Source organism: Anomaloglossus baeobatrachus, chromosome 4, assembly GCF_048569485.1.
Source record: "Anomaloglossus baeobatrachus isolate aAnoBae1 chromosome 4, aAnoBae1.hap1, whole genome shotgun sequence".
NCBI lineage: Eukaryota > Metazoa > Chordata > Amphibia > Anura > Aromobatidae > Anomaloglossus > Anomaloglossus baeobatrachus.
The window spans coordinates 237319312-237334364 of record NC_134356.1 but is presented as its reverse complement, the minus strand read 5'-3'; the positions used below and the strand labels follow the sequence as shown (position 1 = coordinate 237334364).

The following is a 15053-nucleotide window of genomic DNA, read 5'->3' as shown; positions in this document are numbered from 1 at the left end:
ACAGCTCCCGGCCACGATGAGGATACCCAACTCATTCCACGTCTCCCTGCTCAAGCCGGTGGTCCTTGGTCCCTTCTCCAATGCTGCCAGTCCGGCCCCTCCACCTATTGCCGATGACGACATCTATGCGGTAAGGGATATCGTGGCCATGAAGACCGTACGAGGTCGGCAGTTCTTCCTGGTGGACTGGGAGGGGTATGGTCCTGAGGATAGGTCTTGGGAGCCCAGGGAGAACGTGGGCACTCCTCTTATCCGTGCCTTCATGTCCCGGTTGCGGGGTGGGGGGCGTGGGGGGGGGTACTGTCACGCTCCCCGGGTCCTCACCCCCGCTCCCCGGCTCACCTGCCACGCTGCCCGCTCCTCAGCCCCCGGATTCCGTCCGTCCCAGGCCCCCTGGTCCCCGATCCCGGCGCCCGACGGCTTCCCAGGACCTGGCCGGCTCCCCTGCGTCCTCCCCTCAGCCTCCTTCCCTGGCTTCTGGCACCCGGGCGGCGCGCATGCGCGTTAGGGCGCGCGCGCGGTCACTGACCCTTTCTTAAAGGGCCAGCGTCCATTAACAGGAAATTAGGTTGAACAGGTACTGGGTATAAAGGGGGTTAGTGTCCAAGGGGGCGGGGCCTGATCTTCGTGTTCCCTGAGCTAGGAGTCAGGTCTCCTGGTGTTTATGTGCCTGTACTCACCTATCTCTCTTTGTAGAGCCGTACCTGCCTCGCCATCCCGTCTGCCGTATCCTGAACCCCGCACACTGTCCGTCTGCCATCTGACAGTCCGTACCATCTCGGATCCCTGCGGTGACCCGTCATCTCGCTCCTGAGGTTCCGGACCCCGCCTGATATCATCTCGGCTTCCGAACCTGAGCTACGTCACCAGGACTACCATCTGTGACACCGTGGTCCCAGGGACTCCTCCGCTGCCTTCACTTGCACGGACTGTTCTGCTGCCCATCAGTGCTTCAGCTGCCGGACTCCCTACCACCATCTTAAGAGTTCGGTCCAGTGGATCCACCTCCTGGGTCGGCCCGACCGCCCGGCCGTGACACATATCCACCACCTATTGATCTGAATGGGAGTTGGATGTGCAGTACCCGGCCACTAGCCACTATCAGCGGATAGAGCAGCTCCGGAAATGAGCATTTCCAGCTGCCTGCTGCCACCACTGGGACTGGGAACAGCTGATCAGCGGGGGTGCGAAGGGTGTCGGATCCAGCTGATCAGACATTGATGACTTATCCAAAGGATAGGCCATCAATGTAAAACTAGAGGACAACCTCTTTAAGCAAGGGTTGCATTGCGTTTTTGCCACACGAGTCAAACACAAAAAAGCAGTTGACCACACTCGAGAAGGTGGACAGTGCCAACATGGATGCCATAGAGCACAAAGTGGCTTTGTCTGCTACATTAGTCAATTGCCCTGTTAACTGAGTGTATAGTGGTTTTAGACCGTGTCTACTGTTAGTATTGAAACAGATAAAATACTTTTGTGGGACATAAGGAGACATACAACATAAACAAGCTAATAACCAATTTACTGCCATCATGTTTCCTTATAATACGCAGTCACCACTTTAAAAAAATCAGAAAACAAGCAGCCTAACAAACTGGTATAAAACCCAGCAATAGCTGTCAGTTTCCTTTCTTCCAGAACCTGCAGATCGTTTAAGCACATCAGTGTTCTGAATATCTATTTCTATGAATTGTAGAAATGAATGATAAAATGCTATACCCCTTGACAAATTTAGGACATAGCCCAAAGTGATGGCTTACAAGAACAGTAAAAGGATCAAATCGAGAAAAAGAGAAATTCCAGAAAGATAGTTTGTTTGGACTAAATGGAAATGTGATTATTTGGCTTGTTTTCATATCCTTTCACTATTAACTTGCAGAAACCTGGCAGGTTGTCAAAAATAATGGTGTTTCCATCACACTAATATGTAACTGACTACTTGTCTTGCTTCTCATTCTCGCTTTAATTCTGTAATACTGAGAATGATGTGGAACCTGTTATTTCTTATATTCTACATTTCCTATTGTTTATCCTGATGGTTATATCCAGTAAAATACCAGGGTATTTCATAGTTATTTTATTACACCTGATAAGCTATGTGCAGGATAGGCTGTATGGCAATACTAGGACTGTGCATAGCCATACCTTGCTATGTCATTTCTGTATGTACTGTCTATTAAATGCTCCATATGTATGTCCACCCATGAAGCATACTGCAATTTTAATTATGAGTTTGTATTTACAATTGAAGAGAAAACAAAACTTTAACAACCACTCCAGCAGTTTGTTTTATTAGTACTGCAGTGGCACTTTAAATATAAATCCCCCACTATATACTCAACTACCAGCATCGGCTGCATCCTTTTCGGCGCCACTTTGGTCCCACAACGTCATTTTGTGCTCGTTAAAGGGGGCTTTACATGCAGCGACATCGCTAGCGATGTCGCTGGTGAAAGCACCCGCCCCTGTCAGTTGTGCGTCACGGGCAAATCGCTGCTCGTGGTGCACAACATCGTTAGGACTCGCCACACGGACTTACGTGCCTAGCGATGTTGCTGTGGCCGGCGAACCGCCTCCTTTCTAAGGGGGAGGTTCGTTTGGCGTCACAGCGGCGTCACTAAGCGGCCGCCCAATAGAAGCGGAGGGGCAGAGATGAGCTGGCGGAATATCCCGCCCACCTCCTTCCTTCCTCATTGTGGGTGGCCACAAGTATGGTGTTGTTCCTCGTTCCTGCGGTGTCACACATAGCAATGTGTGCTGCCACAGGAACAACGAACAACATGCGTCCTCAACAACCAACGATTTTTTGAAAATGAATGACGTGAAAATGATGGGCGATTTGGTGAGTATTTTCAATCGTTAATGGACGCTAATTGGTGTCACACACAACAATGTCGCTAACGATGCCGGATGTGTGTGCGTCACGGAATCCGTGACCCTGGCGATATATCGTTAGATACGTTGTTGCGTGTAACGGGGCCTTTACTTCTGACTAGTGGGAAGTCACAACTTACAGACAAAAAGACTGATGGCACTTCCATATTGGGAGTGCCATCAGTCTTTTTGTCTAGATTATTGAGTCATACCCTCTGACTGTGCACCCCCATTAGCTACAGGTCATTTTATTCTTTAGTAGCAAGTTCCTACTTGCCCATACACATACAGGTTTGTAACCCAGAGATAGGCTTCAGTTTAGTGTAGGTGCCCAGTATATGAGATATGCCTTGACGTGGCTACTGGGCAGATATAGAAATGGTCATTTTTGTATGCTAAATATCTCAATTTTTCCTAGATTAACTTAAGCAGTAATGCATAGCTATATTCTTGCATTCATTGTTTGCATGCTTTAGCATTTCAGAGTGCAACTGTCTTTTTTTGTTATTATAAGTCACAAGGTATGTCATAAGTTCTCAATACATCTCTATTGAGAGCCATAATGAGGCCAGAACGAGGCTCTCAGAGATTTACATTGAGTTGTGACTTCCAGTGTGCTCCATAAAACAGGTCACAGATTGCTGGAGACCGCAGGGAGCAATGCTGGAAAAAGATGAAGAAGGCAGTAGGTGAGTATAAGACAGGGGGTCAGGTGATTTACATTTATAGCACTACTCCAATAAAAAAAAAAATGCCTTTATTGTTGCTTTAAGTGAGCTTCAATATGAAATCAGTAGCCCTATGCTGCATCCTCTAGTGTATGTTTGTATAATAAGTTTTTTAAGTGCATTTTCCTAACTGAAAAATCCACATAAAAATCCACTTAAAAATTAACTTCTCTAGTGCATTTTTTTAACGAACGATAGCTGTATAGGCTGCTTTTTTTCTTCTTCAATTGATTTGGACATCAAATGTGCAGATTTTTTATCAAGCAGAAGCAACTAAACAATTGACATGTTTCTTCTTTTTCCACATGGAAAAAAGTAGCATGATATAACAAATAGGCGAGATTTCCCATAGAAATTAATAGCAAGCTTGTTCAAAGAGAATTTGTGCTGATTTTCATGTGGATTTTGGAGTAGAATCTCCAAATTAGCACATACCCATAAGGTGCCCTATCTGTACAAAACGAACCATATCCATTTAGACCAGAAGATGCTATCAATATTTGGTGTACAGTGCATGAAAACACAGATTCATGAGCTTAAGCCCTCATTCAGACATCATTGTCACGTATGCAAAAATAGGGTACATGTGCTATCTGTGTTTTGGATCTGTATTTGGTTCATGTGCCCATTTTTAACATTAGTGTGTCATTGTTTTTCTGAGATAAATAAAGAAATATATACATTACAAAGCTTATCCTATAATTTGCAATGTTAAAGATGAATAGCACATGGATGCTTGGCTACTCCAAAAACATACTCATAGGGAACCTAGATTGTGAGCCCCAATGGGGACAGTGTTGCCATTGTATGTAAAGTGCTGTGGAATTAACAGCGCTATATAAATGAATAAATATTATATTATTATTATGTGGAGGCTCAGGCTGTTTATAGGGGGTTATGTGGGGGATCATGCTGTTTGAAAGGGACTCTGTATGAGCTCATATTGTATATAAGGAGGCTATATGTGGATTCCTGCTGTATGTAGGAGACTATGTGTGAGCTCATGCTATATATGGTGGGGCTATGTGAGGGCTCATACTGTATATCGTTGGGCTATGTGGGGTTCATACTGTATATTGAGGGACTATGTGGATGCTAATGCTGTTTATAGTGGGCTATGTGTTAGCTCATTCTGTATATAGGAGGCTATGTGTGGTCTCATACTTTATATCATGCTGTTTATAGGGGGCTATGTGTTGGCTCATACTGTATATAGGGGGGTTATATGTGGGCTCATGCTATATATAGGAGGCCATTTGTGAGGTCATACAGCATATAGCGGGGCTATGTGGGGGCTCATACTGTATATAGTGACACTATGTGTGAATTCATTCTGTTTATAGGGAGGCTATGTGTGGGCTCCTACTGTATTTAGTTGGACTATATGGGGGTTCATACTGTATCTAAAGAGGTTATGTGGAGGCTCATGCTGTTTATAAGGGGCTATGTGTTGGCTCATGCTGTACATAGGGAGGCAATGTTTAGGCTCATGCAGTTTATAGGGGGCTATGTGGGGGTTCATGCTGTATATAGGGAGGCTATGTTTGGGCTTATGGTGTTTATAGGGGCCTACGTGTGGTCTCATACTTTTAATAGGGGGCTATGTGATGGCTAAAACTGTCTATAGGGGACTACACTTGCATTGAGCGATGTCATGCCCAGTAGTCAGATTCTGGATGGGTGTATGCAAATTGCATACTTGGCCGCCATTTTCAGCCCTGACACTAACGAATCTCTGACGAATCACTCTCCTTCTTGGTCAAATAGCCCTTACACAGCCTGGAGGTGTGTTTGGGGTCATTGTCCTGTTTAAAAATGAATGATTGTCCAACTAAACGCAAACCGGATGGAACAGCACACTGCTGCAAGATGCTGTGGTAGCCATGCTGGTTCAGTATGCCTTCAATTTTGAATAAATCCCAAGAGTATCACCAGAAAAGCACCCCCACACCATCACACCTCCTCCTCCATGCTTCACGGTGGGAATTAGCCATGTAGAGTCCATCCGTTCACCTTTTCTACAAAGACATGGTGGTTGGATCCTAAGATCTCAAATTTGGACTCATCAGACCAAAGCACAGATTTACACTGGTCTAATGTCCATTACTTGTGTTCTTTAGCCCAAACAAGTCTTTCTGCTTGTTGCCTGTCCTTAGCAGTGGTTTTCTAGCAGCTATTTTACCATGAAGACTACCACAACTTGGCACCAGAAATATCCAGCCAAGAAAGAAGTGATTCAATACAAAATTGCTATCAAATCATTAAATATTTTATTCATAATAATTGCATGACAATAATTATATAAACAAGAGAGCCACCTGGGGGGCACATGGTTCCAGAATCATTAAAATATTATGGATCCAATCCATCGATACTATATATCAAAAAAGTGACACAGTATTATATTATAGTAGTTAGGTCCAACCCTCCATATCACACTGAATAACTATTGTAAGTCAATAATTGGTCAGGACTATGGCACCAACTATCACAATATATACATTAAACCACAAGTGTATACGTGGTGTAAACAGGTAATTTTGACATCAAATATCAACATATATATGTCACACTAAAACTCCTATCACTCAGGCAAAGTGCCCTATTAGACATTGTAAGGGTCGATGGAATATTATGGTAGAAACGTTAAACTGACCGATATGCCGGAATTTAAAGGGATACGCACAATTCCCATTTGTATATCTACCTGCACACCCCTGACGTACGTTTCACCACTGCTTTAGCAAAAGGACGCCCCCTTTTGATAAAGCAGCGGCAAAACATAGGGGTGGTGGGACGCATGGCCAGACATTTCATCTAATAATGTAAGTACCTCTCATCCATATCTTGTTGATTAATGACTGCTGTCGCTTCACTATGGCGAGTGTGCCTTATAGTTGGCTGACATTGTAAATGGGTGTCGTGTGGTAAGCATTGATGCAATACATACATATGGTGACGGTAACTGGCCAATATTTGCCATTATGTGCAGGTCCAAATATTAATGGGAATGGTTTGTATCCCTCTAAATTCTGGCATATCGGTCAGTATACCGTTTCCATTATAATATATTCCACCTCTACCGTTGTGTGGTAAGCATTGATGCAATACACATATATATGGGGACGGTAACCGGCTGATATTTGCCATTATGTGCAGGTAGATATATAAATGGGAATTGTGCGTATCCCTTTAAATTCTGGCATATCGGTCAGTTTACCGTTTCTACCATAATATTCCATCGACCCTTACAATGTCTAATAGGGCACTTTGCCTGAGTGATAGGAGTTTTAGTGTGACATATATATGTTGATATTTGATGTCAAAATTACCTGTTTACACCACGTATACACTTGTGGTTTAATGTATATATTGTGATAGTTGGTGCCATAGTCCTGACCCATTATTGACTTACAATAGTTATTCAGTGTGATATGGAGGGTTGGACCTAACTAAAATAATATAATACTGTGTCACTTTTTTGATATATAGTATCGATGGATTGGATCCATAATATTTTAATGATTCTTTAACCATGTGCCCCCAGGTGGCTCTCTTGTTTATATAATTATTGTCATGCAATTATTATAAATAAAATATTTAATGATTTGATAGCAATTTTGTATTGAATCACTTCTTTCTTGGCTGGATATATCTGGTGCCAAGTTGTGGTAGTCTAAGCTTGTTTGAAGTTGTAAATATCAAGTACTGGACATTTGTGATTAATTTTACCATGAAGGCCTGCTGCACAAAGTCTCCTCTTAACAGTTGTTCTAGAGATGAGAAGGTGTATCCAAACTTTTGATCTGTACTGTACATAGATACTGTATATACTGTGTCTTTATGTAGACAAAGGAAAAAGTCAGATTCATTTGTTCCTATAAAGCCATTATAAAGAAATGAGAAAACAATTATGAAAATATATTTCTTTGTTCACCTCAATTTGGAATCAAATCAGCAGTTTTGAAACATTTTATAGCAGCCCTAGCTGTTGAGCCACAAGTTCTTCAGAACAGGGAGGATTTTATATAGTTGAAGCTAAAATGCAGCCTCTGACTCCACAGCAGATTACGCTGGACATAAAGATCCAGAGAAGCATCTCTATGTCCTGTATTTTAGAGGGAGAGTAAAATATTTGTTTTTCTTCTAATAAAATTAATAAAAATAATTCTAAAAAAATTGGATAATGTAATTTTTTTGCGCTTTTTGTTTAATTAATATCACAAATCAGCAAATAACATTGACATATTTTGTGTCCCTGTAATCGTGATGATCCAAACAACACAGCGATCAGATTACTTAGGGGGATTGGTAAATTATGTAAAATAAAAGGTGCAATTGATTATGTTTCTTTATTAAACCCATAAAAAATGTGATTAATATGTATCGCTGAGACCGTGTTCACACGTAGTATAAATGCTGGGTTTTCTCTGCAGGTGTCCGCACCATGCAACGCAATAACAATTGTCTCTCATTATCGGTATTTCATAGGTTATATCTTTGTCTTTGATGCTGGATCGCACGCCAAGGCTAAATCTTTCCCTGCACTTGCTGGCTCATGTGATCAGCCAAGCCTCTAACAGCCACGGGTGGATCAAAGTTCCTCCCACCACTGATAACTTAGGGCTGTTTCACACATCCGGCTTCTCGCCAGATTGGCGGATCCGGCACACTCCAGTACAGAGTGATACAGTACAATGGCAGCATGACAAGCTCTGGTCACATGCTGTCATGTGACCGGTGCATGTGACCCGGAAGTTGCTGCGCTGCCATTGGACTGTACCACACTGTACTGGAGTGCGCCGGATCCACCAATCCGGAGAAAAGTTGGATTTGTGAAACGGCCCTAATTAAATCCTGCTGCCTTTCTCGGACAGTGGGATTAAACATGGAGCATGCCATTCCACGGAGCCTCGTGACATGATTGTGGGGTTCCAATTGATTGTCATGATAGCCGAGGGTCAGCTGATGACCCCTGTCTTTGTCATGACGAACTGACTGTGAGCCAGCGTTCATAAAATTTTTTAGATACAATACATTTTTTAAAAAATATGAAAAAAAGAAAATTTTAAATCACCCCCCTTTTGCCCTATTGAAAATAAAACATTTCCAAAAAATTAAAAAATACACATAATTGGTATCGCCACATTCCAAATTGTCCAATCCAACAAAATATAAAATAAATTAATCTGATTGGTAAACAATGAAAAAAGTTCAAAACTACAGAATTATCTTTTTTGGCCACCACAATATTGCAATAAAATGTAATAAAAGGCTATTAAAACATTGGATCTAATAAAAATAGTATCAGTAAAAATGTCAGCTCACGGCACAAGAAAAGCTTTCACACAGCCCTAGAGCCTAAAAAATTAGAATGTTACTGTTCACAAGAAATGGAGACAAAAGTGTCATTTTTTTAAACAAATTTCATAATTTTTTTTCACCAATTTAAATATTAAAAAAAACTATACATGTTTGGTATCTACAAACTCCTACTGACTTGCAGAATCTTACTATCCAGTCAGTTTTATCATATAGTGAACATGGTTAATAATAAGAAAATAGTGGAATTGCACTTTTTTTTTTCAATTTCACCACACTTTAAATTTATTTTCCCAGTTTTCAGTACACAATATGGTAAATGTAATGGTTTCATTCAATAGTACAATTCGTCCCTCAAAAAACAAGCCCCCATACGGCTATGTTGCCGGAAAAATAAAAACGTTATGGCTCTTCAAAGGTAGGAGAAAAACAAAAAATAGAAAGAGTGGAAGGGGTTAACACAGCATAAGGTGATCTGCGGTGCATGTTTCAACCTCGCAATATGTCAGTTTTTCTTGCAACTACTTTGAGTTTTTGGGCACATTTTCCATATAGAATTTTATTAGCTGTAGAAAATCCACAAGTAAATAATGCATGCGTTTTTAGTGCATTTCTGCCCCAGAAATGCAACAAAAATGCATGTATTCCACATATATGTATACAGTCATATGAAAAAGTTTGGGCACCCCTATTAATGTTAACCTTTTTTCTTTATAACAATTTGGGTTTTTGCAACAGCTATTTCAGTTTCATATATCTAATAACTGATGGACTGAATAATATTTCTGGATTGAAATGAGGTTTATTGTACTAACAGAAAATGTGCAATATGAATTCATACAAAATTTGACCGGTGCAAAATTATGGGCACCACAACATAAAAGTGACAATAATATTTTGCAGATCCTCCTTTTGCAAAAATAACAGCCTCTAGTTGCTTCCTGTAGCTTTTAATGAGTTCCAGGATCCTGGACGAAGGTATATTTGACCATTCCTGTTTACAAAACAATTCCAGGTCAGTTAAGTTTGATGGTCGCCGAGCATGGACAGCCCGTTCAAATCATCCCACAGATTTTCAATGATATTCAGGTCTGGGGACTGGGATGGCCATTCCAGAACATTGTAATTGTTCCTCTGCAAGAGTGCCTGAGTAGATTTGGAGCAGTGTTTTGGATCATTGTCTTGTTGAAATATCCATCCCCTGCGTAACTTCAACTTCGTCACTGATTGTTGCACATTATTGTCAAGAATCTGCTGATACTGAGTTGAATCCATGCGACCCTCAACCTTAACATGATTCCCGGTGCCAGCATTGGCCACACAGCCCCAAAGCATGATGGAACCTCCACCAAATTTTACTGTGGGTAGCAAGTGCTTTTTTTGGAATGCCGTCTTTTTTTGCCTCCATGCATAACGCCTTTTTGTATGACCAAACAACTCAATCTTTGTTTCATCAGTCCACAGGACCTTCTTCCAAAATGTAACTGGCTTGTCCAAATGTGGTTTTGCATACATCAGGCGACTCTGTTTGTGGCGTGCTTGCAGAAACGGCTTCTTTCGAATCACTTTCCCATACAGCTTCTCCTTGTGCAAAGTGCGCTGTATTGTTGACCGATGCACATTGACACCATCTGCAGCAAGATGATGCTGCAGGTCTTTGGAGGTGGTCTGTGGATTGTCCTTTACTGTTCTCACCATTCTTCTTCTCTGCCTTTCTGATATTTTTCTTGGCCTGCCACTTCTGGGCTTAACAAGAACTGTACCTGTGTTCTTCCATTTCCTTACTATGTTCCTCACAGTAGAAACTGACAGTTTAAATCTCTGAGACAACTTTTTGTATCCTTCCCCTGAACAACTATGTTGAATAATCTTTGCTTTCAGATCATTTGAGAGTTGTTTTGAGGAGCCCATGATGCCACTCTTCATAGGAGATTCAAATAGAACAACTTGCAAGTGGCCACCTTAAATACCTTTTCTCATGATTGGATACACCTGACTATGAAGTTCAAAGCTCAATGAGGTTACAAAACCAATTTAGTCATTTAGTAAGTCAGTAAAAAGTAGGTAGGAGTGTTCAAATCAAGAAATTGATAAGGGTGCCCATACTTTTGCATCGGTCAAATTTTGTATAAATGCGGATTGCACATTTTCTGTTAGTACAATAAACCTCATTTCAATCCAGAAATATTACTCAGTCCATCAGTTATTAGATATATGAAACTGAAATAGCTGTTGCAAAAACCCAAATTGTTATAAAGAAAAAAGGTTAACATTAATAGGGGTGCCCAAACTTTTTCATATGACTGTATAACTAAAGATTTGTCAAAGCCAGATATCAAGAAGTATCAAAACCAGAGCATTTTTACTAGGGGTGATCGAATACCTCAAATATTTGGCTTCACGAATATCCGACGAATAGTTCGCCGCTATGCGAATATTCAATGTGCAATGTAAGTCTATGGGAAGCCCGAATAGTTCCAAATAGTTGTTATTCGGGTTTCCCATAGACTTACATTGCGCATCGAATATTCACGAATAGTCGAATAGCGGCGACCTATTTGGCAAATATTCACAAAGCCGAATATTTGAGGTATTCGATCATCCCTAATTTTTACCTGTTTATAACATGACATACCAAAAAAAACACAAAGTGCAGCATCAAAAATGCATGTAAAAAGCTCATTGAAAAACGCAATGGAAAAAAAAACCCACGAGTAACCACATTTGCCTAATAGGTGCAATAGGGTAATAGAGCATAATAACAGCATAAGGCTATGTGCGCACTAGAAAGTGCCTCTTTCTTAAGGAAAATCCAGACCCTCTTAAAGAATCCCACACCCACGGGAAAAAAAAGCGTACCAAAACCACAGCAAAATCCGCATGCGGTTATTTTCCGCAGGTTGGTCCCTGCATATTTTTACCATTATCTATGGAAAAAACCGCAGGTACCTGCGGATAAGAAGTGACATGCTCATTAATTCCGCAGCGGAAAATCCGCAGGTAAATCCGCGAGTATAAAAAAACACAGTGTGCGCACAGCATTTTTTAAAATGCATAGAAATTGCTGGGGAATGACTGCAGCAATGTTAGACACATTTTCTATAGCAAATCCGCGGCAGATCCGCATCAAAATCTGCGGTAAATCCGCAGCGTGCGCACAGGGCCTAACAAAGGACTTTAAACTCCCAGAGAATAAATTCTCCATAAAGCTTAAGTCTCACTTGCGTGTGACTCGCGAAATGATTGCATTGCAGTGCCTGAATTGGCCGGCAGCTCTTCTGACAGTAGCATGCAGCTTCATGTATTACTATGGAGGTGATAAGCTCCTATCAGGAGAGTGGATGGCCGGTCCGGGCAGTGCGATGCGATCCTCTCGCGAGTCACGCGTAAGTGTGACTGCAGCCTAAATCGAATTTCCAGAGAAAAAAAACACACAAATAGATGAATTTTAATTTTGATGAATCCATTCATGTCTAGTAAACATAGCTGCTAATAATGTAAGTATCAATACCTTGTTCATCTGCAAATTTAATTAGCAGTTCTAATGGATCAGCTCCTGATGACAAGACGAATATCAGGGGTATGCTAGAGGTAGAGTCCATGTAACTTCGTTGAAGGTCAAATGTTGGTGGGTCAACATAAGCTGGACCCATTTTCTCAATGATAAATTGCTGAACTGCTGGAATGACCTAAAAATGAATCATAGAAAAACAAAAAAATTAGTAATAAACAGCAGACATATTGGGGCAATTACTATGCATTATCCACAACGGGTATGAAATATCAATATGTTTTGGATAGTTAAGAGTTAAACAATAATTTTAGGAGTAGTATTTGGGTAAATGGAATATAAAGAATGCTATTATGCAGAGATGTGGAGACTCAGTTTAACTGAGTATAAATGGAATGTAATCCTCATTGTAAATAACACTAATAAAACCTAAATGGATAATGAGTCTGCTGATGCTTTAATTAATGGGACAAAGTTCTTACACATTCTTGGTAATTATGAATATGTAAATCAGTAAGACAAACTCCTCTGAGTATTAAAGGCCTTTCACAGAGCAAAGCGGCATGTTCTAAGGCACTTATTGGTAATGCAACTGTCCATTGTGGTCTAGGGAAGTAAGGGGGTTTATAGCAGCATTCCTGGTGGTCTACAGCAGTGAATTTAATGATACTTTGTGTACTTTGTGATCCAGTGTGGTCAAAGAGTTAGTTCTAAGATCTCTAGGGAAGATTAGAGTAGTAAAAAGGTTAAACAAATTGTATACCTTGTATAAGATAACTGTAGAGAAAAGCATGAACCGTGCATCCAAATATGATATGTTAATCTAATGCGGTAAAGCATAATTTACAAAACTGAACACAAGGTTCTTAGTTAACATTTTACTCAACATGTATAACCCCACTACTATCAATATATAATCAATTTCTAATATTTGGATGTGTAGTTCATGTCTTTTCTTATACTGAATCGTCTTTTCCACTCTGCTGTGTAGATAGAGCAGTATGGCCAACGTCATGCTGTTTGATAGCCGGCTCCCCGCTGCCTAACTGAGGGAACTGGCTGTCAATCAGCATGACATTGGTCATTCTACCCCGTCTACACAGCAGAGTGGAAAAGAACACACCGCTCTGTTGACGTGATGTCAGCAGAAGCAACTGAAGCGCTGGCAGGAGTGGTCTGTGACCACTATGTGCCAGCGAACAATGGACAGACACAACAGACAAGCAGATAGCAACTGCCTGCCTGTTAGTGCTTTTGTACATTTTTTTTAAAAAGTTCTGGATATACACTTTAACACTCATGGCTTAGGTTCTTGTTATTATGGAGATCAGTAAAGGGAGGGGATAAAGAAAACTGTGCAGTTGTAACTATAGGGCTGAAGTGATTTAGGAGTTTGTTTAGTAAGAGGTGAACTCAGGGGATCTGCACAGCTTTAAGGGAACAATGGTTATTTCAGGTCCACATTAGGTAAAGTGCCTATAAGAAAAACTCTGTTATTCCCTAAAACAAAACTAAATGGGGAGAATACCTCTAAATTAAGGCCAGAATATTTTTAAATGTGTTTCATATAAATCTGTGGGAGAAAAACAAGCTCTACATCACAGATCAGTGGATCGCTTCATGTAACCCCGGTCCGCGTTCTACGTCTGTACGCTCTGGCTATGGGCAGGAGCTGCCCAAAGTGCCTGACCTTATGGGATCCCAGGTTCAACTTATGATTTGCTATGCTGCATGGCACACAGATGATGTCACACTAGGCCAGCAAATAAAGCACTGTACTTGGGAACCCGGAAGAAATTTGAGCAGCTCCTGACCATGGCCAAGAAGCATTCACCTGGATCATGGACTGGGATTGTGCAAAGGTATCAATTCATTTCTACTCTGCATTTGAAAAGCAGGAATCGAGAATAATGCTATGAGGCCTTAGTGGGCAAATTGTGAAGCAAGCAGAGGGTCTACAGTGGCTTGCAAAAGTATTCACCCCTTGGCTTTTTACTTATTTTGTTACATTAAAAACTGTATTTAAATATTTTTGTAATTAGATTTGTGTGTGATGCATCAGCACTAAATAGTCTAAGTTGGGGAAGTGAAGTAAGAAAACAATCCTAGGCCAAAATTAATTTTATGGGATCAAATAACTAAAAATTGGCATATGCTTATGTATTGACCCCTTTTGCTATTTAGCCTTCTGGTGCAAGCAATTACCTTCATAAGTCACATGCTTACTAAAAGGAAGTCCACCTAGGTGCAATCTAAGTGTCACATGGTCTGTCAGTATATACACACCTTTTCTGAAAGGCCACAGAGGCTGCAACACCAATAAGAAAGAGGTACCACTCATGAAATAATACCATGAAGACCAAGGAGATCTCCAAACAAGTCAGGGACAATGTTGTTCAATAGAACAACTCAGGGTTGGCTTATAAAAAAAAATATTCCAATCTCTGTTGATTCCCCAGAGCACCATCAAATCCATTATCATCAAATGGAAAAAAACATAGTACCACAACAAACCTCAACAAGGCAGCACAGAGACCAAAGGTAACCATGAAGCAGCTTCAGAGTACTATGGTCAGCGTAAACCAAAATTGATCTTTTTGGCCACCAAGGTAAAC

At 40.9% G+C, this 15053-nt stretch overlaps 1 protein-coding gene across 1 annotated transcript in view; it reads right to left on the bottom strand.

Annotated features, from left to right (window-relative positions):
• The window catches only part of LOC142302376 (dynein axonemal heavy chain 3-like), a 2626214-nt gene that overhangs the window by 151400 nt on the left and 2459761 nt on the right, over nucleotides 1-15053 (bottom strand). The window contains exon 68 of the mRNA XM_075343433.1: nucleotides 12439-12616. Coding sequence (XP_075199548.1) covers nucleotides 12439-12616 — 178 coding nt within the window. The remainder of the gene's footprint in view (nucleotides 1-12438; nucleotides 12617-15053) is intronic.